Source organism: Carcharodon carcharias, chromosome 36, assembly GCF_017639515.1.
Source record: "Carcharodon carcharias isolate sCarCar2 chromosome 36, sCarCar2.pri, whole genome shotgun sequence".
Classification (NCBI taxonomy): domain Eukaryota; kingdom Metazoa; phylum Chordata; class Chondrichthyes; order Lamniformes; family Lamnidae; genus Carcharodon; species Carcharodon carcharias.
This window is the reverse complement of record NC_054502.1, coordinates 2,003,536-2,029,612: the sequence shown is the minus strand read 5'-3', so window position 1 is coordinate 2,029,612 and position 26,077 is coordinate 2,003,536. Positions and strand designations below refer to the sequence as shown.

The 26,077-nt window shown below is 41.8% G+C and overlaps 1 protein-coding gene across 6 annotated transcripts in view; it reads right to left on the bottom strand.

The window, feature by feature from the left end:
* chtopa (chromatin target of PRMT1a) overlaps nucleotides 1-26,077 on the bottom strand; it is a 97,272-nt gene that overhangs the window by 46,762 nt on the left and 24,433 nt on the right. For 4 of the 6 annotated variants that reach the window (XM_041179750.1, XM_041179751.1, XM_041179753.1 and 1 more), the window contains exons 2-3: nucleotides 24,454-24,535; nucleotides 20,297-20,447 (exon numbers count right to left, since the gene is read on the bottom strand). In XM_041179750.1, the coding sequence (XP_041035684.1) occupies nucleotides 20,297-20,447; nucleotides 24,454-24,535 (233 nt within the window). Of the gene's footprint in view, nucleotides 1-20,296; nucleotides 20,448-24,198; nucleotides 24,536-26,077 lie in introns of those variants that run through there. The other 2 variants (XM_041179755.1, XM_041179756.1) reach the window with 2 other exon arrangements.

The following is a 26,077-nucleotide window of genomic DNA, read 5'->3' as shown; positions in this document are numbered from 1 at the left end:
GATAAAAGAGGAATTTAAGATCAGAAGTCAGGCTTCAGATGTCTTTAAATATATATACGCTTAGACATTAATCAGAATAGACTGGGAGCAAGCTTGAATCAACATCACATCTAGAAATTATTAATTGCATCCCGATAAATCAGGCTCGGTCATCACAGAAAGATGATCTGGTATCCAAAGAAGAAACAGAGCAGTTAAGAGGTTTGATTGCCGGGTTAAATTGGCTATGTACTCAGACAAGACCTGATACCAGTGATGGTGTATTGGAACTTAGCACTACGATGAAACACAACTGAGGAGTTTTGCAGGAAATGTAACATTTAAGGAATTGAGTATTGCTGAGAAGAGACATGCTGTCAAAGCCTTTTGTCTTGCGCTCATCAGGACAGAATTGCAAGAACACCAAATCTCAAAGGAAACAACAATTTATACCACATGTGAAGAGGGTGCCAACTGGTAGGCAAGTAGACCCTGATTGGCAGAGGTGTTGCCATGGAGAATGCACCATGGAAGTTAACTGCCAAGCTTTTGTTTAAATTCAAATCAGGCAAGTCAGCTCATGATTGATCAAAGCATTATCATGGGGAAGTGAATCAGGGAACAGCTCTTGGCCAAGCTTTTCTTTCATTGAAAAAGGCGCAATGCATGGACATGTTATTTCTGTATGCAAAGGACAGGGACCTGTGTGAATATATGTAGCTTCGAGCATGTGTAAATGAGCCAGCTACACTGTTAGACCAACTGAATCTTAATTTGGTTGTTAGTGTAATTCTTAGCACAACTGGAATTGTTAACAAGTGTTGACCAATCGCAGAATCGCATCTAATGCTGGACACTGCGTTCTGAGCTATGCAAGCATGGGTTGGTTGAGTATGGTCTGTTGCGAACAGCTGAAGGGCCTTGCTGTTCGATACAATCCACCAGTCATCGGGATTCAAGGCCTATGTACCTAGTATCTCACATGGTCTAAAATTCATATACCACATTACACATTTGGGTGGTAGGCAGAACTGCTTTTTGGCTTGGCAGCAGCATCCAGTTAGTGGAGAATACTATTCATGCTGCTGTTGAATAATACCAAAAAATGGCTAGAATCACCTGTTGCTGAAATACTCAAGACACCTTACTGTTCCAGGGTAATCTTAGGTAAACTGGGAACTTTTCAGAACCAAAAGTGGTGGCCTTAGGCCTAACTTTGCATGGTATATAGTGCGCAATGATCTTATCAGTGTAGCCATTATCCAGCAGGATGTGCCCTACATTGGCATCAAGCTTGCATGGTGAACAAATGGCTCAGGTCCCATTTACAGCGCGTGGAACTGTAGGAATCTCAACACATTGACCAGTGAAGGTGGGTTTCTGATAGACAGTAGCAGAGAATCCATTGGCAGATTTCTCAACTAGCAGGGAGGAAAGTGAGCTTGATTGCTCCATTTCAAAAGTGAATTTGAGCGCAGGATGGAGCCCAAAAAGGCTAAAAAAAATCTTACATGTAGCCGCAGATTCAAGTACAGCAAATGTATCATCTGCATACTGGAAACATGCAGGGGATTAAATTCAGAGAACTCAAGTTTCTAGCTCCAAATGACCTGAAGGACATGAAATTAGACCTTTTTAGTGACGCTTCTAATGCCAAACCTCCAGATGGTTATTCAAGTACAGCTGGGTTTTTCATATTCTTGTGGGTAAAAGTGTAAAGTGTTGTCCCTTGGACTGGAAAGCCAAGAAAATAAAAAGGGTAGATTAAAGTACCCTAGCTGCAGAAACACTGGCTCTAGTAGACACGATAGATAGGGGGTTTTACTTATCAAACATTTTGAGGAAAATCCTATACAAGGCATATTCTGAGAAAAGTCTGCCCATTGAATGCAATGTGGATAACCATTCTCCATGAGATAATCATTCGACATAGTGTGACTGAGAAAAGGTTAAGGATTGACCTAGCGAGCATAAAAGAAATGTGAGAGAAAAGAGATCTCCAAGATAAAACAAATCATTGCAAGTCACCAATAATTGGACTGCTCCACAAAGAGAAATGCCTGCTCAAATTGTTGGACGTCCTCGAAGAGGGATGTCTTTTACTATGATGGGTCATACAAAATATGGAAAGCAACTTCCTTTTGATCTGTTTTGTAATTATTTCAGTTTGTTATAAAGTTTTTGTTTAAAGAAGGAAGGAATCTGTTAATGGTATGTTAATTATATAGTTAAGATACAGGTGAAGGGCATTGTTTAATTAAGTACTGAGAGCAGTTTACTGCTGGTTATGCTTGGCCTAAATAGCCAAGTGGTTATGGTACTGGGTTTGTAACCCCAAGATCAGGAGTTCAAATCTCACAATGGCAAACTATGAAACAATGTAACTTCATCTGAAACAGATGGAAATGGGCTTATACTCGAAAGAGTTACATCTTAAGGGCTTGGCCTAAATAGCCAAGTGGTTATGGTACTGGGTTTGTAACCCCGAGATCAAGAGTTCAAATCTCACAATGGCAAACTATGAAACTATGTAACTTCATCTGAAACAGATGGAAACGAGTTTGTACTCGGAAGAGTTACAGTTCCAAGGTGAATTTAAAAGAGTATCATGAGTTCAAATCTCACAATGGTAAACTATGAAACAATGTAACTTCATCTGAAACAGATGGAAACAGGTTTACTCAAAAGAGTATCAAGACTTCAAATCTCACAATGGCAAACTATGAAACAATGTGACTTCATCTGAAACAGATGGAAACAGGTTTACTCAAAAGAGTATCAAGAGTTCAAATCTCACAATGGCAAACTATGAAACAATGTGACTTCATCTGAAACAGATGGAAACAGGTTTGTACTCGAAAGAGTATCAAGAGTTCAAATCTCACAATGGCAAACTATGAAACAATGTAACTTCACCTGAATAGGAACAGATGGAAATGTGTTTGTGCTCAAAAGAGTTACTGCTGGTTATGCTTGGCCTAAATGGCCAAGTGGTTATGGTACTGGGCTTGTAACCCCAAGATCAAGAGTTCAAATCTCACAATGGCAAACTATGAAACAATGTAATTTCATCTGAAACAGATGGAAACAGGTTTGTACTCAAAAGAGTTACAGTTGAGGCCTATATATATATAAAAAAAATCAAGAGTTCAAATCTCACAATGGCAAACTATGAAACAATGTAATTTCATCTGAATAGGAACAGATGGAAACATGTTTGGCTTGGCCTAAATAGCCAAGTGGTTATGATACTGGGTTTATAACCCCAAGATCAAGAGTTCAAATCTCACAATGGCAAACAATGTAACTTCATCTGAAACAGATAAAGTTAGTGTGGAATTGAGGACTCTGGCTGGGATCTTGTGACAAAAAAAGACTTGGTTCAGTTTAGGCTTGGCCTAAATAGCCAAGTGGTTATGGTACTGGGTTTGTAACGCCAAGATCAAGAGTTCAAATCTCACAATGGTAAACTATGAAACAATGTAACTTCATCTGAAACAGATGGAAACGTGTTTGTACTCAAAAGAGTTACTGCTGGGACATGGATGGTAGGCAGGCAGCAGACATATGTAACGTTGCATTCTGTGAATAAGCCTATTATGAAGAAAAGTATTAGTGTTTAGGTTCATCATTCACCAACTGGGTTGGCACTGGACTAAGGCTAAGTATCATCTCAGCAAACATGCGTTCTCAGCTAGTTCTGGCATCCTAATGCTGGAAGGATGATGTTTGCTACCTCAACCCTATTTGACATGAGGATTTGAATTACATGGTAAAATATGTTGTCCTCCTACCCTCATTTATCCATGGTCATCCTCGCATGCTAAGTGAGCTAGGGAAAACTCTTACTTTCTCTCACCAAAATGAATCAGGAAACTTTCTAAATAGCGAAAACCTAAAAGCAGTGGAGGTTCAAAGAGATATAGAAACATAGGAAGGAACAGGAGGAGGCCATTTACCCTCAAGCTTGTTCTATCATTCATTTTGGTCATGACTGATCTGTGAAATCACTCCATATATCCACCTTAGGCTCCTTAATAACTTTATATAACAAAATCTATCAATAAATTTAAAATTTACAGCTGAGTTAGCATCAATTGCTTGCATAAGGGAATTCCGAAGTTCTACCACCCTTTGCGTGAAGTGTTTATTAATTTTATTCCTGAGAGGTCATGTTCTAATTTTTCACCGTGCCCCCTAGTCCTGGACTTCCCAACCAAGAGAAATAGTTTTATCCTTGGATTCCAGGTACCATTCTGGGAAAACAAAAGCAAAATACTGCAGAAGCTAGACATCTGAAATAAAAACAAAAAAATGCTGGAAATATTCAGGTCAGACAACATTGGTGGATAGGAACAGAATTAACATTTCAGGTCATCGAAAGGAACATATCTGTTTTATTTCTGTTGCGACTGTTGTAAAGAACATATCTTTTTTATTTTCTTGGACTGTGGCTTTAAAAACTACCACAGCTACAGTTGAAGGACATGTTCATTGGAGCAGGGTAGAGGAATATTGACAATGTTGCTATCCTGGAACATAGGGTGCCATAAGAGAACAAGGTACTGGAAAGAGGTTCTGGGCTAAGGGGAGCTTGCTTCTTGACAGCATGTTAATTGGCTCCTGACCAGGTGACCAGGGTTGTGTGTGGTAACAGTGCAGCCAGAACAGCTCCTAACCTGCAAAGAGGGAAGACTCTCTCTCTCTGTTTGTAAGATTCCAGCAATTCTGCCATAATAACTAGCTGGGTATCCCTCATCTCTGTAACCTATTTTCTCTGAAAACCTCTGTCAAGAGAAAAAGGTGAAAAATTACCATTGAGGCATTGAAGAACAAGTTTCCCAACCACTGCGCCACAGATAAAGTGCAGGGAGACCACCTCGTGTCATCAACAAAAAACTGCAAGGAATTTGGAAGACATCAATCAAAATCAACCCATCTAACCCTGTACTCCAGATTGGTGCTATTGAACTGTTTTAGCTCTCCCTTAAAATCCATGTTGTGTGTGTCGTGTGTATAAACAGGGGTTTAAGGAGGAGTCGAGTTTAAGTTATTGAGATAGAAGTTAGCAGTTCATATTTCTTTCTTTTGCCACTAGTAAAAGACAATTTATTCAATAAACAGTTATTTACTTATTAAGTTTACAAACCTGGTGCTTGGATTCTGTTAACCTAAATTAAAAGTTAGATAGAATTGGGGCAATCTGATGGTTTGGTTAAACCTTTCACATCTGTCACAGCTGAGGGAACAGGGGGCTTGACATTACAGCGCCTTATCCCCAGTGAGTCATGACATCATGGAGGCCCTTCATCAGACCCAAGGGAAGATAGGATCATTCTGGTAAACCTACACTGCATGACCGCTGAGGCCAAGATATCCTTCTTAAGGTGCGGTACCTAGGACTGCTCACAGAACTCCAGTTGTGGTCTAAACAAGGTTTTGTATTACGGAAGAATGACCCCTTACACTTGAATGCTAGTCCTCTAGATATAAAGGCCAACATGCAATTATCCTTTTGATTATTTTCTGTACAGGTTTTAATGAGCTGTGCACCTAGATCCTTTCCACCAAATTTCTTCGGACCGTCACTGTTTCTAGCTTTTCATCATTTAGAAAGTATCCTGCTCTGTCATTTCAAGTTGCAAGTGGATGACCTTACTAATTTGAGATCCATTTGCCAGAGTTTTGCCCATTCACTTCATCTATTAACTATTATCTAGCACCACATTTTTGTAATTTAAATTATTCCATCTAGGCTGCTTATAATGCCACCCATCTTTGTGTCATCGGCAAATTTTGATATGTGGCTCTCTATCCCATCTGAGTCATAATATATAAGGTGAATAATTGAGGCCCCTGCACAGATCCTTGCAAGGCACCACAAGCCACATCCTATCAATTAGAGTACCAGTCCATTAGCCCTATTTTGTCTCCTGCCACTCAGCCAATCTCATAACCAGGTCAATAATTTGCCATCAATTCCACAAGTTTCCACTTTAGCCAACTGTCTTTTATGAAGGACTTTATCAATTGCCTTCTAGAAGAAGGCCACAAAAAAGGCATCCACAGACATTTCCCTAAACATGATTTTCATCACCTCTTCAAAACATTCAATCAATCAGGTTCATCAGAATCCATATTGGCCTTCTCCGGGCAGCTGAAAAATTTCAAGGCATTCAACCAGGCTGTTAATCACAGACACTACCAATTTTCTGCAAATGGATCTTGGGCAAACTGGTTTATAATTCTCTGGTTTTTCTTTGTCACCTTGCTTAAATAAGAGTGGCATGTGTTATTTTCTAATCTGAAGGAACAGTTCATGAGCCAAGAGAACTTGGAAGATTACAGTTAAGCCATTTGCAAGTTTCTCATCCATTTCCTTTAAAATCCTGGGATAGAAATTCTGATCCTAGGAATTTACTACTTTCTTCATTACTGCTATTTTGTTAATTTTAGTAATTTCTGGTCCCTGATTTAGTATTAAGCTCCATTGGGACTTGAGTGTCCAGGTACAGAAAATCAAAGCCTAATGAAATACTAGGCTTTATATGTAGAGGACTAGAATACAATGGAGTAGAAGTTAAGCTAAAGCTACACAAAATTCTGGTTAGACCTCACCTGCACATCTGTGTTGAACTCTAGGCATTACACTTTAGAAAGGAAAGACTGGCCTTGGAGGGAGTACAGCACAGATTTACCAGCAAGCTACCTGGGCTCCAAGGTTACACTAACTAGACAAGGGCAAAGTATTGCCGATGCTGGAAATCTGGAAGATAAACAGAAACTGCTAGAAATACTTAACAGGCCTGGTAGCATATGTGGAGAGAGAAACAAAGTGAATGTTTCCAATCAATGCTTCTTCCTTCGTCCACAAATGCTGCCAGAGTATTTCTAGGATTACACAAACTAGGGTTGTTTTCCCTGTAATTTAGGAAACTAAGGGGTGATTTGATCAACGTTTTCAAGACATTAAGGAGCACTGACAGGCTAGATAGCAGGAAACTTTCAGTTGGTTGGGAAGTCTAGGCTAAGCAACATGCTCAAAAACTAGACACCTTTCAGGAGTGAAGTTACAAACATTTCTATGCACAAAGGGTAGAAGTTAGGTATTCTCTTTTGCAAATGACAACTAATGCTAGGTGATGTTAATTTTAAATCTGAGATTAATACCTTTGGTTAAGAAAAATTTAACAAAGGCTATAGGCCAAAGGCAGGCATGTGGAATTACATCACAGATCAGCCATGATCTCATTGGATAATGGAAAAGGTAGTATGAAGGTCTAAACGGCATACTCCTAATCCTATGTCCCACAGTGACAGAAGTGTCACAGATAACGTCCCAGCTAACTGTGATCTCAGGGTGCCATTCCATGACAGGTGTTGAAATGATTGAAGACTCAGTAGATGATCAGAAAAATGAGCTTCTGGCAATCAAATAAATTGGAACTATTGACAAAACATGACTTTATCCTGTGAAATACCTATTAAGTTGGTAGGAAAATAGTTTACTTTGCAGAAAGCAACAGCCAGTCACATGAAGACAGCATGAGCCAACCTACAAAACAGCCAGCAATTCCAGCTACTCTTCACTCACAACTAATCACTGGAGCTCAGTCCTCCCCAACAAAAAACTAAACTTTGATATGGTAATCCCAGGAAATTACTTTTGTGAAATGCACACAAGAGCTTCTAAAATTCAGACTGAAACCATAAAATGGAGGTCCACCACAAAACATGCAGCAATACCATCAGTGCACCATCACCCTGGAAATTAACTCATCAGCAGGAATCCGTAACTAATCTTTTGACCAATTAGCTGAGTTCTTAAACACATTGAAAGGAGTGTAGGCCAATCTCGAGACTTGGGTGATATAGAAAAGCTTTTCAGATGCTACTTAAATATCATGTGCCCCTTTCCTGGACTTTCCTCCCACTACATAGTGGGAACGTTGTAGCATTAATATCCATTTTAAACTTTGTCAGGGGAACACATTTTAGTATCACAGAATCTTACAAAACAGAAGGCCATTTGGCCAATCGCACTTGTGTTCGTTCTTTGAAAATGATGTCCCAATTTAGTCCCACATTCCAGCTTTTCCCTCAACACCAAAAAATTACTTTCAAGACACCTTTTAATCATCGTTTAAAAGTTTGTATGGAATCTGATTCCATCACCATATAAGGTAATGTGTTCAAGTCATAAGAATCTTCTGTATTGTTAAGAGAGCTTTTCGTCTTGCATTCTCAGGGCACTTGCCAATATAAAGGTGGGGGGGGGGGGGGGGGGGGGGGGAAGAGAGAAACAACAATTTGTACTGTATGTGAAGAGTGCGCTAGTCGGTTGGCAAGTGGGGTTGCCATGAATAATGCACCATTGATGGCGACTGATAGTTAACTGCCAAGCATTGTTTGAAATTTAAACCAGGCAGCTTGACCTTGATTGATCAAGGCATGGCCCTGAGAAATGAGTCAGTGAATGGCTATCACTTATTTTGTGTAGCTGAAACAGGCACAATATTGTACACGTTCTTTCTGTCTGCAAAAGACAGGGCCCTTGTATTCGTATATTTAGGTTCCCGTACATGCAAATGCGCACATTGCAAGCCCGACTGACAATCTTAAATTGGTTGTCAGTGTAATGCTTAGCACACAGAGGATTATTTAGCAATTAGAGTCATGGAGGTCTACAGCACAGAAAAAGGCCCTTTGGCCCATCAAGCCTGAGCCAATCAAACAAGGTCCTCACTATTCTAATCCCATTGTCCAGCACGAGGCCCATAGCCCTGTATGCCATGGCATCGCAAGTGCACATCCAAATACTCCTTAAATGTTTCTGCCACCCTTTCAGGCAGAGAGTTCCAGGTTCCCACCACCCTCTGGGTGAAAAAATTCTTCCTCACATCCCCCCTAAATCTCCTGCCTCTTACCTTAAATCTATGCTCTCTGGTTATTGATCCCTCCACAAAGGGGAAAAGTTCCTTCCTGTCTACCCTATCTATGCCCCTCAATTTTATACACCTCAATCATGTCCCCCCTCAATCTCCTCTGCTCCAGGGAAAATAACACAATTGATCCAATCTCTTTTCATAATTAAAACTCTCCAACCCAGTCAACAACCTGGTAAAGCTCCTCTGCACTCTCTCTAGTGCAATCACATCCTTCCTATAATGCGGATTCCAGAACTGCACGCAGTGCTCTAGCTGTGGCCTAACCAGCGTTTTATCCAGCTCCAGCACAGCCTCCCTGCTCTTATATTCTATGCCTCGGCTAATAAAGGCAAGTATCCCATATGCCTCCTTAACCACATTATCTACCTGTCCCACTACCTTAAGGGGCTGGTGGACATGCACACCAAGGTCCCTCTGATCCTCGGTACTTCCCAGGGTCCTACTATTCATCGTGTATTCTCGTGCCTTGTTTGTCCTGCCCAAGTGCATCACCTCACACTCATCCAGATTAAATTTTATTTGCCACTGATCAGTCCATCTGACCAGCCCGTCTATATCCTCCTGTAATCTAAGGCTATCCTCCTCACTATTTACACCCCAACAATTCTTGTGTCATCCGCTAACTTACTGATCAATCCTCCTACATTCAAGTCTAAGTCGTTTATATATACCACAAACAGAAAGGGACCCAACACCGATCCCCCTGTGGAACCCCAATGGTCACAGGCATCCGATCACAAAAACAGCCCTCGACCTTCACCCTCTGTTTCCTGCCACTCAGCCAATTCTGGGTCCAATTTGCCTTGGATGCCATGGGCTCTTACCTTCGTTATCAGTCTCCCATGCGGGACCTTATCAAAAGCCTTGCTGAAGTCCAATGGACTATATCAAATGCATTGCGCTCATCCACACACCTGGTCACCTCTTCAAAAAAAATCAAATTGGTCAGACATGTCCTCCCCTTAACAAAACCATGCTGACTGTCCTTGATTAATTTCCACCTCTCCAAGTGTAGATTAATTCTGTCCCTCAATTGCTTCCAATAGTTTCCCCAGCATTGAGGTTAGACCGACTGGCCTGTAGTTCCCTGGTTTATCCCTTCCTCCCTTCTTGAATAACGGTACCACATTGGCTGTCCTCCAGTCCTCTGGTACCTCTCCTGTGGCCAGAGAGATATTGAAAATTATTGCCAGTGCCCCTGCTATCTCCTCCCTTGCCTCGGAATCACAGAATCACATCTAATGTTGATCACTGCATTTTGAATTTTGCAAGCACGGGCTGGTGGGGTATTGCTTGTACCCTGCCCATTGCAAACAGCGGTTGGAACATGCTGTTTGATATGATTCGCTAGTCTTTGGGACGTATGGCCTATGTATCTAGCGTCACACAAATTCATATACTATATAACTCATTTGTGTGATAGGCAGAGTATCTTTTTGGCTTGACGGCAGTATCCTGTTAGTGGCGAATGCCACTCATGCACAGTAGCAGCACAAAACAACTTGTTTCATTCGCTCATGGGACGTGGGCATCACTGGCTAGGCCAGCGTTTATTGCCCATCCCTAAGTGCCCTTGAGAAGATGGTGGTGTGCTGCCATCTTGAACCACTGCAGTTCATGTGTTGTAGGAGCAGCCAGAGTGCTGTTCTGCAGTATAAGGGTCTGGCACATATTGGGTTGATGTGGGGACTGAGAACAGTACTGCCTACGGAGTGATGGAAAAAGGCACATAGTCCAGGCCTAGGGTCAGGGTGGCATTGAGCAGACACATGTACAGACTAAGCATGGAGACAGCTCCTAGCCTGTACCCTTCACTGTCGATAAGAACATGTGCAAATTGTTCTAGTAATTAATAAAAACTTACAGTTAACCTACATAAGACCCCAGGAGACTGGCAGCATTGGGATAAAATCCCAGATCCTCACTAAAATGCAGAGACAAACCAAATGCTGGAAGGCTGAGAAAAATTCAACAAAGCATTCTGGCCTGAAAAGCAGAGGGGCAGAGGAAAAATTGCCAGAAAATGCTCCAGACCAAGTCCTGGAAGCTGAAGGCACCAACTTAAAATACCTTATTGCACAGAAGACTCCACTGAACCTCCTTCAGAAGTCCAGCTTCAGAGTGCAGAGGTGACAGAGCCTGCGAGGGTGAGCTAAATGTTTTAAAATTCCAAGTTGCAGCAAGTCCGGAGAACTCTCTAAGTAATTCAGTGCCAGAAGTGCCATTGGAAAGAAACCTGCCGCTAAAAGCCATTCCCCAGGCTGGAGCCTGAACTTGTTCGAAGCTCAGTAAAAAACACAAGCAGGAGCTCCAATGCGACCAACTCGGCAGTTTACAAATAGCTGCACAAAAGAGGTCAAGAGGTTGCCAATCCAGGTAGCCATTATTACATTTTTTTCAAGATTGCCATTTTGTGGACCCTGCTAAAACTGGCAAGCATGGGAAATCCCTTTGTCTCCAAGGAACAGCGATGTCATTTTGAATTCTAGACAAAGTTCCAGGAGACGGAGCATGTAGTCAGAGAGTTAAAAGAGCGCGAGAAGGAGCAAGCTGTGATGGGGATATTCTTGAACACCAAAAGGACAGAGACATGTTGGTGAATTGGGCAGACAAGTAGCAGATGAAGTTCAATGCAGAGAAGTGTGAGGTGATTTGTTTTGGCAGGGAAGATATGATGTGACAGTATAAAATAAAGGAAGAGCCTCTAAAGAAGCTGCAGGAACAGAGAGGCCTCAGTGTATATGTTCGTAGGTCACTGAAGATGGCAGAGCATGTTGAAAGGGCAGTTAATAAATATAGTATCTAGACTTTACTAATAGGGGCATTGAGTACAAGATTCGAGGCCTCATCTGAAGTACTGCATCCAGTTCTGGGTGCCGTACTTGAGGAAGGACATGAAGGCTTCGGAGAGAGTACAGAGGAGATTTACAAGAATGATTCCTGGGATGGAGAACTGTAGTTATGAGGATCGATTGGACAGGTTGGGACTGTTTTCTTTGGGCAAAAGGAAGCCGAGAAGAGATCTGATAGAGGTATTCAAGATCCTGAGGGTACTGGGAAACTGTTCCCACTCAAAAGAACATCAAGAACTAGATTCAAAATAATTGGAAAAAGGAGTAAATGTGATGTGAAGAAAACTTTTTTCACCCAGAGGGTTGATGGAGTCCGGAACAAACATCCTGAAGGGGTGGTGGAGACAAGTTCAATTGAGGTATTCAAAAGCAAATTGGACTGCTACCTGAAAAAAGAGAGAAAGTGCAAGGTTACAGGGATAAGGCAGGGGAGTGGGGCTAGGTGGAATGGTCTTCCAGAGAGCCAGTGCAGACTTGATGGGCCAAACGTCCTCCTTCTGCACTGTAAAGATACTGTGAAAGGATTTTAAAAACTTAAAGCGCAGCAAAGAAAATCGCCTACAAATCGAGTTCAAAAGCTCAGGGGAGCAACTGGTAGGGCAAAAGTATTAGTTTTGAAGGTTCTACTGAGATATTAAATTTAAAAAGAAACAGCTTGAATCAGTGCAGTGGTAGCCCGCCAAAGCCCAACAATCATGGGAACAGCAGAGAAGAAAAGCGGTTAATGCACAGACACTCTTAAAAGGCCAACGATATTTAAAGCTGTAAGTGCAAAAAATATTAAATGACCATGGGTCAAAAATGCAACATACCAGGTCAGTTTGGACTTATCTAAGGGCCAAACCCAACAGGAAATGTGGCATATTTGAAAAGAGAATTTGTAAACTACTAGAGTACATCAGGTCTAAGTGTAAAAAAAAATTAAAAGAGGTCCAGATCATTAGCATTTTTTTTCCTGGTTTGGTAAATTTGTGGATAAAGTAATGCTATTGCAAGGCACTGATGAATCTGCAACCAGCTTCGATGGGCTATTAACAGCCTTCGGCGAATATTTTAATCTTCAAGTGAAGAAGCTTGCACAACTTAAAAGAGGCAAAGAAAACCCCCCAGCAAAGCAACGAAAGAGGAAAGACTACCAGAACAAACCATACAAGGGCACCAGAGGCAGGAAACTTTCCAGAAATCCCAAAGGTATTTGGAAACCCAACGTGTTTCCAGAACTCTACCAGCAGCTGTCAGTGAATAACAAGGAGGAAACCTGCTGGAGGCAAGTCAAGAAAAAGATGAAGTAAAACCAGAAAATGTTCACATCAAAGCTGAAGTGGAAGATTTGATGCACAAGGTTCAAGGTGAGTAAATACCTTTGAAAATGAAGAATTTAGTCTATCATACAATGAACCAAACTGTTTGAGATCTAAACAAATTTCTGAGATCTCACAAAGGTACCAGGAGGAAATAATGACTCAATTCCACAGCTGGCAAATAGAATTGGGAGTTGGAAAAACTCAAACTTATGTACAGCCAGGCACAACAGCAGGTAGAAAAAGCTACTCAAAGAAGTTGCGGCCTTGAAAGATTCTTTGAAGAACCAATACATGCCCCTGGAAAAACATGAGCAGTTAAAGAAGTTCAAAACTATTCAGAAAAAGCTGCATTAGAATTGTCAGTACTGACAAAGTAATATACTGAAAGGCAGAGTGAGAAGATGAGGGCTGAACAAGAAAATAAACAGTTGAAAGAATAGCGAATTATCCTTCGAGATCAAATTCAAAAACAGTACAGAACCCTTCAAGCAACAAGGAGGAATAAAGACTTACCCTGAACAGCAGAATGGCAGAATAGCAAACTCAGTTAGGCTCTGTTAAATCACAAGAAAACACAAGACAAAGTAATTGAGCTTCACAACAAAGGGAAACCTAATGAAGGACCTTCACGTGCTGCAAGGATCCCTCAGGTCAGAGTTTGCTCCTCTGGAAAATTGTGAAGCGAAACAAAATGAATTTAACGCCACTCTGAAAGAACTGAAGAACCAGTTGGCAGAGAACATTCAAGAATGTTCTATCCTCTAGGAGGATGCCAAGAGATACAAGAAAGGGACTGCAGTGCTAATAAAAACGGTTGTACATCTGGAAGGAATCTTGGAAAAACATTTCATTTCCAAAGAGATTGTATATTATATGTACAAAGAGATGAAAATCAAGAACACAATGGCAAAAGTAGAAGTTCTCACTAAAGAGCATGAGGTGTCTCAAAAACAATTGGCAGAGTGGAAGGGGTCATATCAAAAGTGCTATCAAGTGGCACTTGCTTAGCAATAGCAGTTGTGGCTGTTGTTGTTGGAAGTCAGTTATCTCAGCTCCAGGACATCACTGCAGGAGTTCCTCAGGGTAGTGTCCTCAGCCCAACCACCTTCAGCTGCTTCACCAATGACCTTCCTTCCATCGGAAGGTCAGAAATAGGGATGTTCGCTGATGGCTGCACAATGTACAGCACCATTCACGACTCCTCAAATACTGAAGCAGTCCATGTCCAAATACAGCCTGAACAACAACTGGATAATATCCAGGCTTGGGTTGACAAGTAACATTTGGGCACACAAGCGCCAGGCAATGACCATCTCCAATAAGAGAGAATCCAACCATTGCCCCTTGATGTTCAATGGCATTACCATCATTGAATCCTTCATTATCAACGTCCTCAGGGTTACCATTGACTGAAAACTGAACTGGACTAGCCATATAAATACTGTGGCTACAAGAGCAGGTCGAAGGCTAGGAATCCTGTGACAAGTAACTCACCTCCAGGCTCCCCAAAGACTGTCCACCATCTACACCGCACAAGTCAGGAGTGTGATGGAATACTTCCCACTTGCCTGGGTGAGTGCTGCTCCTACAACATTCAAGAAGCTTGACACCATCCAGGACAAAGCAGCCCACTTGACTGGCACCATATCCACAAACATTCACTCTATCCCACACCGCACTGCTGGTGTGACATCTACAAGATGCATCGCAGGAATTCATCAAGGCTCTTTAGGCAGCATCTTCCAAACCCATGACCACTACCATCTGGAAGGACAAAGGCAGCTGTTGATGGGAACACCATCACCTGGAAGTTTCCAAAGCCACTCACCATCCTGACTTGGAAATATATCGCCATTACTTCACTGTTGCTGGGTCAAAATCCTGGAACTCCCTTCCTAACAGCACCATGGGTATACCTACACCACATGGACAGCAGCGATTCAAGAAGGCAGCTCACCACCACCTTCAAGGGCAACTAGGGTTGGGCAATAAATGATGGCCCAGCCAGTGAAGCCCACATCCCATGAATGAATATAAAAAAAATACAGAATGTGAGCTTGAAGGATAGCAAAGAGGAATTATACTCTGCTAAAGAAAAACTGATCAGCGTAGAGAATCAATTTTCACATACAAAAAAAGAATTTAAGGAAAAATGAGAACCGAGGAGAACACTGGAGTGCTCACAGGAAGTGGAACACTTGCAAGAGGATTTGAAACTTCTAAATTATGAACTTGTACAAGCAAATTCAACAAAGATTCAATTAAAACTTGAACTTCAAGTATCAGATATCTTCAGTAAACATTGTGAAACATGCCTGGGAAAGGAGAAGGAATTGCTGAAGAATCAGAACTGCTGCTTGTGTGCAGAATAACCAAAACTGAGGAAATTGTTGAGCTCTGATCTAACCTAAACAGCTTGATGGACGGGATTTGTAGTATGGAAGAACAAATCTCGACTTCGAAAGCAGATAAGGAGAATTCTAAGAAACACTGAGGATCTGACAAATGAACTGTGTCTAAAAAGTCAGCGCCCAGGCAAGAAACGTTCCAAACAGAACTGAATGCCCAGGTGAAGTTATAAAACAAAAGAGTTCCACAGATAGCTCTGAGACAAAGACAGCTCAACTCACCAGAATAGTTGCACAGCAGCGTTGTCCATTCTCATTACAGGTCCTGCAAAATCCTCAATGGACAGACCAGCCAACCACACAGGAGATACCCAATGCCTCCAGTGGAAGAGGTGAAAGAGAATGATCAGCAGCCTGAGGACTCTCTACGCTTGACCCCAACGGTACAGTAGGTTCGCAAAAACCTTCAGCCAGAAGTGCCGAGTTCCCAGTATCACAGGTGCCAGTCTTCAGCCAATTCGATTGACTCCAAGAGACTCTATCAAGAAATAGCTGAAGCCACTGGATACTGCAAAGGCTATGGGCCCTGACAACAGTACTGAAGGCTTGTGCGCTAGAACCTGCCACGCCCCTAGCCAAGCTGTTTCAGTACAGCTACAACACTGGCACTTACTCAGCTATGTGCAAGATTGCCCAGGTATGTCCTATACACAAAAAGCAGGACAAATCCAACCCAGCCAATTACCGCCCCATCAGCCTACTCTCCATTATCAGTAAAGTAATGGAAGGGGTCATCAACAGGGCTATCAAACAGCACTTGCTTAGCAATAACCTGCTCACTGGCACCCAGTTTGGGTTCCGTCAGGGCCGCTCAGCTCCTGACCTCATTATAACCTGGGTTCAAACATGGACAAAAGAGCTGAACTCCCGAGGTGAGGTGAGAGTGACTGCCCTTGACATCAAGGCTGCAATTGACAGTGAGGCATCAAGGAGCTCCGGTAAAATTGGAGTCAATAGGAATCAGGGGGAAAACTCTGCTGGTTGGAGTCATGCCAGCACAAAGGAAGATGGTTGTGGTTGTTGGAGGTCAGTCATCTCAGCTCCAGAACATCACTGCAGGAGTTCCTCAGGGTAGTGTCCTCTGTCGAGCCATCTTCAGCAATGACCTTCCTTCCATCATAAGATCAGAAATGGGGATGTTGGCTGATGATTGCACAATGTTCAGCACCATTCATGACGACTCAGATACGGAAGCAGTCCATGGCCAAGTGCAGCTAGACCTGGACAATATCCAGGCTTGGGCTGATAAGTGGCAAGTAACAAGTGCCAGGCAATGACCATCTCCAACGAGAATCCAACCATCACCCCTTGATGTTCAGTGGCATTACCATCACTGAATCCCCCAATATCAACATCCTGGGGGTTACCATTGATCAGAAACTGAACTGGACTAGCCATATAATAAATGTGGCTACAAGAGCAGGTTAGAGGCTAGGAATCCTGCAGCAAGTAACTTACCTCCTTACTCCCCAGAGCCTGTCCACCATCTACAAGGCACTCCATCAGGAGTGTGATGGGATACCTGGATGAGTTCCCACAACACTGAAGAAGCTGGACACTGTCCAGGACAAAGCAGCCCACTTGCTTGGCACCACATCCACAAACATTCACTCCCTCCACCACTGACGCACAGTAGCAGCAGTGTGTACCATCTACAAGATGTACTGCATGGATTCACCAAGGCTCCTTTGACAGCACCTTCCAAACCCATGACCACCACCACGTAGAAAGGCAAGGGCAGCAGACACATGGGAACACCACCACCTGGAAGTTCCCCTTCAAGTCATTCACCATGCTAACTTGGAAATATATCGCCGTTCCTTCACTGTCACTGGGTCAAAATCCTGGAACTCCCTAACAGCACTGTGGGTGCACCTACACCACATGGACTATAGCGGTTCGAGAAGGCAGCTCACCACCACCTTCTCAAGGGCAACTAGGGATGGGCAATAAAAACTGGCCCAGCCAGCAAAGCGCACATCCCTGAATGAATTAAAAAAAGGGTTAACACTGCAACCACTGTACATATGTTGCAATTTACAGCTGGCATGCCAAAGCAACAAGAGATGCTGGAACCTGGTAGCAACTGTCTATGGCCCACAATGAAAAGGAGGTGAGCATGCCACTAAACCTTCTTCTCGCCACAAAAACACACTTCCTCAGCCAGAAGACATCGAGATGCTCCACACAACAGAAAAAGCAAAAGAAGCAACAAGGACATGAACACAATGTTCATCTACAGAATCTCAGAATCTTAATGGCACAGGAGGCGGCCATTCGGCCCATCATGTCTGCACTGGCTCTCCAAATGAGCATTATGACCTAGCGCTTTTGCTCTGCCTTTTCCCCTTGCACATTCTCGCTATTCAAATAATCATCTAACGCCCTCTTGAATGCTTCAATTGAGGCTGCCTCCACCACACTTCCAGGCAGTGCATTCCAGACTTGAACCACTCAGTGAGAAAACGTTTTTTTCTCACGTCACATTTGCTTCTTTTGCAAATCGCTTTAAATCTGTGCCCCCTCGTTCTTGATCCTTTTACGAGTGGGAATAGCTTCTCCCTATCTACTCTGTGCAGCCCCCTCATAACTTTGAGCATCTCTATCAAATCTCCTCTCAGCCTTTTTCTGTCCAAGGAGAACAGTCCCAACCTTTCCAATCTACCCTTATAGCTGAAGTTTCTCATCCCTGGAACCATTCTTGTAACCTCTTCTGCACTGTCTCCGAACTGTTCACGTCCTTCCTATGATATGGTGTCCAGAACTGTACACAATATTCCAGCTGAAGTCTAACTAGTGCCTTATATAAATTCTGCTTAACCTCCTTGCTCTTGTACTCTATGCCCCTATTATGAAAGCCCAGGATACTATTGGCTTTATTAACTCCTCTCTATACCAGTCCTGCCACCTTCAATGATCTATGCACATATACATCTATGCTCCTGAAACCCCTTCAAAATTTCACCTTATTTTATATTGTCTGTCCATGTTCTTCCTATCAAAATGCATCACCTCACACTTCTCCGTATTGAGCTTCATCTGCCGCCTATCTGCCCACTCCACCAACTTGTCAATGTTCTCTTGAAGTTCCACACCATCCTCGCAGTTCACAACACTCCCAAGCTTCATATCAACCGCACACTTTGAAACTGTCCCCTGCACACTAAGATCTGGATTATTAATATCAGGAAAAGCAAGGGTCCCAATACCGAACCCTGGGGAACTCCACTACAAACCTTCCTACTGCCTGAAAAATATCCATTGACCATTACTCTCTGCTTCCTATTTTTCTGTCAATTTTGTATCCAGGGTGCTACTGTCCCTTTTATTCTATGAGCAATAACTTCTCAAGTCGGTTGTGTGGTACTGTGTCAAATGCATTTTCAAGGTCCATTTACACCACATCAACAACATTACCCTCATCAACCTTTTCTGTTACCTCAAAAAAACTCCAGCAATTTAATTAAATATGAATTCCCCTTTAGAAATCCATGCTGGTTCTTACTCATCAGCCCATATTTTTCCACATCGCTTCTAATTCTATCCCACATAACTGTTTCTAGAATCTTGCCCAACACTGAAGTTAAATTGACTGGTCTGTAACTGCTGGGCTTATCCTTATACCCTTTTTTGAACAATGTAATGTTTGCAATTCTCTAGTCAGAATCTTAACGGCACAGGAGGCCATTCGGCCCATCTGTCTGCACTGGCTCTCCAAACGAGCATTATGAACTAGTGCCTTTGCCCTGCCTTTTCCCTGTAGCCCTGCACCCTCTCTAATCCCATCATCTCCAAGAATTTAATTGGATTAGTCAGTTATCAGGTTCATCCCTTCCTTTTTGAACAGGGTTGTTAACATTTGCAATCCTCTTGCTCTCTGACACCATTCTAATATTAAAATCTAGTGGTCAGAGTTTCTGCTATCTTCACCCTATCTTCCCTCAGCAACCTAGGATGCAACACTATTGGGACTGGATAAGTTAACTTTAGAGTAATTCCAAACTATCAGGCACCTGCTTTTTATCTATTTCACTCTGACACCCACACAAATTTGAGATGAATTATCCTCCCAACTAGGGAGGGGATCTTTCAATCATTGAATCTGACTGGTTTTCTGAAGGCTTGCATTTTTCTCTTAAGTTTTTATTTCAACAATCTTTTCCTTCAATAGGATTTGAACCCAGTAAGAAAGAGGAATTTGTTTTGTGTTCTCTTTTTTTTGGGGGGGGGGGGACTATTTAAAAATGAACCAACTCTACAGTTCCACAATTGTTTGTTTTTTTTTCCCCATGGAGTCAGTAACCTATAAATGCATTTCCCTGAAGGAACAGTCTGAACATAGATATCACATTGGGTTTCTATTCTCTTGCTTTATAAACTATAACATTTCTTTAATAGCCTGGGTGAGTTTCAGAGTATTTCCATAAGTTGCTATCAGCACCTGCAATCGTGGAAAAAACAGTATTAAAATCCAGGCGTCTGGAAAAACGTATTGTCAGTCAGCAGAGCACATGATTCATCACGAATACAGCTTCTTGTCTGCAATTCTCCTTAAGAACTCCTGCCATCTGAGCACAGCTGAAGGTGAAGTCACCATACACTTCCTTGTAAGGAGGGAGGGGACCAATAAAAGGTACAATTACTCAGTAGTTTTTACACATGGACGAGTATCTGGTTAGATAGCACAACAATCAGGAATAGAGGAGCAGATCATTTCAGGACGCATTGCTGGAGAATGGTGCATGCCATGGAAATCCTGGGATGACAGGGAGAAGAAATGATGTCACCAGGAAGTTGTTGCTCACCTGCTTCAGTTTGAGAGCAGCTTGGACAGAGGGCCTGTTCTCCATCTGCTGCGCCAATCGGCGATTTCTGGCACTTGCCAGTTGCTGCTGCTGCATCGTTGCTCGAATGCTCACCGTTGGAGGCTGTTTGTTCTTCAGCATGTTGGTAAAGCTTCAAGGTTGAACAGAAGTGGTTTAAACAGGTTTTAATACACAGAACTCAAAGGCAATTCGAGCCCCTCAGCTACGGTGCCCCAGTTCCCAGTGAAAACCTTTCAGTATAGAGATATGTGGCACACTTCTTTGTTGTTAAAAAGTGTTCATTCCCCTGTGAGTCTGGGATTGCAACCATTGCAGGCTGAGTTAACAGAGAAAAAAAAGTGCAAGCATTTAGCAGAAGAAAAATCAAAGCAGCAAGATGAGAGCATGAAGGGAAAAGAGCAAGTGGCAAGGTGATTTGAAGAAAGGACTAAAACAGTCATAGCAATAGCAGAGAATATTAGAAGTAACAATACTGAAAAAATCTACTGATCTCACATCCATTCCATCTTGGACACAGGCTTTGCCCAAAGACTTAATTATCTGTAAAGGACAGTATATCTGATATTTTGCCCCTACATCTTACGTACAGCTGAGTCCCACACGGATTGTATGCCAACTTCAAGAATCGTTTCCAAATGTCAGGCATGGGGGATTCTCACAAACTCCAATCAGCTTCACTAACAAATAGAGCAGCAACATCTCATCTCAACCTTTCCAACTGAAGGAAAGTCTACAATCACCTTTAAATGTGAAACCAATTGTTTAACCGGATTACTAACCAATGCTAAAAACAAAACTAACCAGGCAGGGAAGTAACTTGCTCCCACAGCTAAAACAGAGAATTACAGTGACAGGGCAGCGCCAATGGCTCAGGTTAAGATTGGGTTAAGGTTAAGGCTAAGCCAAGGAGAGACTTCTATGGTTCTAGGTTAGGGGGAACTGGACAGGTTCCCTCAGAGTATTATCCTTACTGGAATTACTGGGAGTGAATCTGTATGAATGTAGGGGGAAGCACAGAACTGGATTTGATTGTTACATATTATAGTACTTACAGCATAGAAATAGGCCATTTGGCCTATGCTGATGTTTATGCTCCATAAAAGTCTCCTCCCATCCTTCATCAAACGTTATCAACATATCCTCTGTTGCTTTTTTCCTTTAGGTTTATCTTGTAAATTTTATATTGTACATTCTTCAGTGCCTTAACAACATTCTATAATGGAGATCAGAACTGTGCACAGTATTCCAAATGTGACCTAACCAAGGCTCTATACAAGTTTAACTTCTCTGCTTTTCAATTTCATACCTCTTCTGTTTGTTTGTATGGTCTTATTAATCTGTGTTTGTATGATCTTATCAATCTGTGTTTGTATGGTCTTATTAATCTGTGTTTGTATGGTCTTATTAATCTGTGTTTGTATGGTCTTATTAATCTGTGTCATGACTGTTAATGATTTGAGCACCTCTACATCCCACTGCTCCTCTACCCATTTAAACAATTATTTTCCAAGTAGTATGTGACCTCCTTATTCTTCCTACCAAAATATAGCATCTCACACTTATCCATATTGAAGTTAGTTTACCAGTTACACACCTATTTTACATGTTTATTGATGTTTTCCTGCATTTCGTCACAATCTACCTCTGCATTAACTACATTCCCCAATTTGGTGCCATCTGCAAATTTTTAAATTGCACTTCCAATTCCAGAGACCAATTTGTTCACGCAAACTGAACAGTGTTCCCAGCACCAATCCCCTTTCCCAGTCTGAGTAAGCATTCTCATTCTGCTACCTGCCCTGACTCCACATGTTCTGACCTTAGTCATGAGCATATGTGCAACACTTTGATGAAAGCCATTTGGAAATCTAAAACTACTGAATTACTCTAAACTGCCCTGTTACTTCTTCACAAAGAATTCAATAAGATTAATCAAGCATGATATTCCCTTTTGAAATTCCTGCTGTTGTATTTCAGTTATTTGATGTTTTTCTATTATATCTTTGAGTAAAGATTCTATTAGCTTTCCTATCACTGGCTTTAAGCTAATTGTCTATAGCTCCCTAAACATGATCCATTTCCCTTTTTAAATACAGGAATGACATTAACTGTTCATTAGTCTTCTTATACTATTCCCTTTTCAAACAAGAGCTACATACATTTAATAGTGGCTCTGCTTCCTTTGCCTAACTTCTTTCAGTATGTGTAAATGCAATCCATCAAGACCAAGGGTTTTAACCCAAGATTGATTAGTTTATCAATTACCGTTCTCCGTACTATTTTAAATATCTTTATCCTTTTTGATCTCTTCTTTCAATATTACATCTGCCACATTAAGTGCCCAGACAAATACTGAGACAAGTAATTATTTAATTTTACTGCTATTACTTGAATTAATTGTGTTTATCCTTTGGTGGTCCTATCCCTAATCCTGATTTCTCTTGTTATTTATCTATACAATACTTTTTATATTCCTTGATAATATGATTTGTGGTTTCTATTTGCTGTACCTTTTAGATTTCTTTTTCCTTTGTTGGCCATTTACTTAATGTAGGAATTTTAGTTTGATTTCAATTTTTCCCTTGTTTCTTCATTCACCATATTTCATTACTTGTTCTTGCTTATCAGTGGGATACATTTCTTTTATTGATCTCTTGATCATTTTTATGTTTTCAGCTGTTGTTCTATTTATTACTAACTCTTTCCAGATTATTTTCCCGCTTTCCATTCCAATACACTTAAAATCTGTTTTATCTACTTTATTACGTTGGCCTTTACCTTCTGTTACTTTCAATCTTTATTTTAAACCTTGATATGTCATGACCACTATTGCCTAGGTGCTCCCCTCATCTCACTTCAATCATCTGTTCTGGCTCATTTCCCATCATCAGGTCCTCCTTTATTATTTTTATGGCATGTGGGTGTCACTGGCAAAGTCAGCATTGGTTGCCTATCCCAAATTGCCCTTGAAGTTAATGGCTTGCTGGGGCAATTAAGGATCAACCACATTGCCGTGAGCCTAGAGTTACATGTAGGCCACACCAGGTAAGAAATGCAGATTACCCTCCCTAAAGGACATTAGTGAACCAGATGGGTTTTTGCATTTGCAACAATCAATGTTTCATGGTTACCATTAATGAGACTAGCTTTCAATTCCAGAATTTTATTAACTGAATTTAAATTCCTCCAGCTGCCATGCAGTGGTCCCTCTCTTATTGGGCCTTTCACATACTGGGTAAGATAGTCACTCTGCACAAATGATCACAACTTTACTCCCTGTACTCCTTTTACCAACTTTTCTTGCCATTCCCATTATCAAGATGTCTGTCTAGCTCAGAGTGGAAGCATAGTGGTTTGGGTGCCTATAACATACATCCAACAGGGCGTCAATGCCTTTGCAAAAAGAGTAAAAGAAAGGGGCCAAGAATACTTTATTGTAACGCTCAGGATATATATTATGAAGCCAGTGAGCAAAAGACTGGAACAAAGTGGGAAGAGCTGTATGTTACCCAACATGGCTGTGCCTTTCAAGAAAGGCCAGCACATTTTTACAACTGAAGAGAAACAGCTGAAAGTAGAGAGAAAGCAGATCATGAAGCAGATTTTGTGCCACTTACAAGACTCCAGGTGTATACAGGAGGCCTTTGGACTTGATTTATGGTGCCCACCAGCTGCCTCTTACAGATCAGACCACACAGCACAGCTGATGCGTCTGTCATGGACAGGACAGGGGGGCTGTTGCAGCCCAGATCAACTAGTCACCACTGCTGTAGTTTCTGTTCAAATTTATCAAAAACCACAAATAGCAGCAGGCTGGGGATGCGCAAGACTGTGCCAGCAATCTTACCACTAGGGTTATTTCCACAAAACCACATTCTTACAATCAGCTTGTTCTTACGTTCAGTGCAACAGCCCCGCATCATTCTACCACCTAGGTCACCGTCCTTCACAAAACGTTTTTTTTTTGCATCTGATAACTGCTTTATTTAAGTGCCATCAATTACTGGAGCAGTATTATACAAGGGAAGAGCAACATTCTCCTATGGTGAATCCCTGGAAATCACTGTGCACTTATATATCCTGTAATTGCTAATCAGCTACACGATTGGCACTTGAAATGTTGTCGGCTGCCTCACCGCTCGTTCAGTGACATCTTGGTTGTGCTTTTCAGCACAATCTTTGGTGTTGATGGGGCAGACATAATGAGACTTTGATGCTCTGCAAGAGAAAGAAAATTCACACAATAAGCATCCTGGATGGGGCAGTAACTATTAAGATCTTCACCTACAGTTGATTTCTACCAATATTAATGCAAAAAAAAAAGCCTGTAGATTTTCAGGATTGTCGCTTAGTTTTACTCAACTACATTGATATCAATTTACACATTAGACAGAATGTTGTTATAGTGACAGTTCTGTACACCAGCACTGCACACGTGCTACACAGTGGTCAACTTGTACCCACCAGTACTGTACCCAGTGTTAAGTACAAAGTCCTCATTAGTTTCCCCAAGTGGAGCATAACAACTTCCACACCAATATTTTCAGATAGTGAATCTCAATTTTTTTCATTTATTTTAAATCCTTCAACTATGACTTAGCCACATGATTTGTGCTTAATGTTGTCAGTTCCTTTGCCCCTCAATCCTAAAAACAATACAGCTTGTAACAAGCCTGCAAATTCAGCTTCATGTACATGTAAGCTCAGAGCAGTGAAAACACACAAAGATGCAGTTCCTAGTCAAAACCCTAGCCAATTCTGCTGTCACGGTCATTGCTAAAATGCATCACTCTTGGTCGTGTACACAACAGGTTAGTGCTGGAGTTACTGCTCCAACAGCCAGTGTTGGATCAAACAGAACAAGCAGAAGGGCAAGAACTTTGAGCCTTTTTTCACTGAATTCTTATGGGGTGAGGTTGCACAACCCTGGGGTTCCCCAGCTGTGTGTCTCTTTTGTGAGTATCAGCTAGGTATTGAACGTTGGGTGGGGGTGGGGAGGAAGAGAGTGAACATTGAAGAGAATCATAGCTGAGCCTGTCCTCAGACTCTCCAGCAAGATTCAACAGACAGCAGAATTGAAACCCCTTGATTGGCATTAGTGTCCCTGAAACAGAGATGTACAATTGTAATGCCAATAAAGCCAGCTAAGATCACTAATTCAGTACAGACTGAGAAATACAACTTCACTGGTGCTCTGTATAACCTAAGCAGCAGTTTTTCCCACCAATCTAACATGGAAGATGTTTAAAAGTTGTTTGAAGGTTTCATGGTGACAGCAGTAACATTGATCAAGACAAATTTACGGTTACACCATTTAAAAGTTGAGGGAACAGGCCAAGCCTACATACTAGACTCAATGCCCATCAGACCTACTTTAAACTTCAAAACCAGACAAGTCAGCTATTGTCAAACACGCTCAACTTAATAAACACCACATCCAATGGTCTAATTCTAAACTTCTCATCCATCACATGGTTGCCTACAAGATGCGCTAGGGAGATCTACCAAAACCACACCACCCCTCAAGATGGGGGCCTTCTCATCAGTGACATTTGGCTACCCTTACTCAAGAAACAAGACAACCCATTCTACAGTCGACCAATCAGTAGCAAAAACGTTAACATATACTGACCAATCAGCATCAAGAACGTTAACATGAACTGAGCTATTACAAACACAATTGCCTGACCAATCGGCAGTAAGATCCCACCCACATTCCCATCCTTCACTATACTTAACTACTTCTTTCACCTGCTCCAG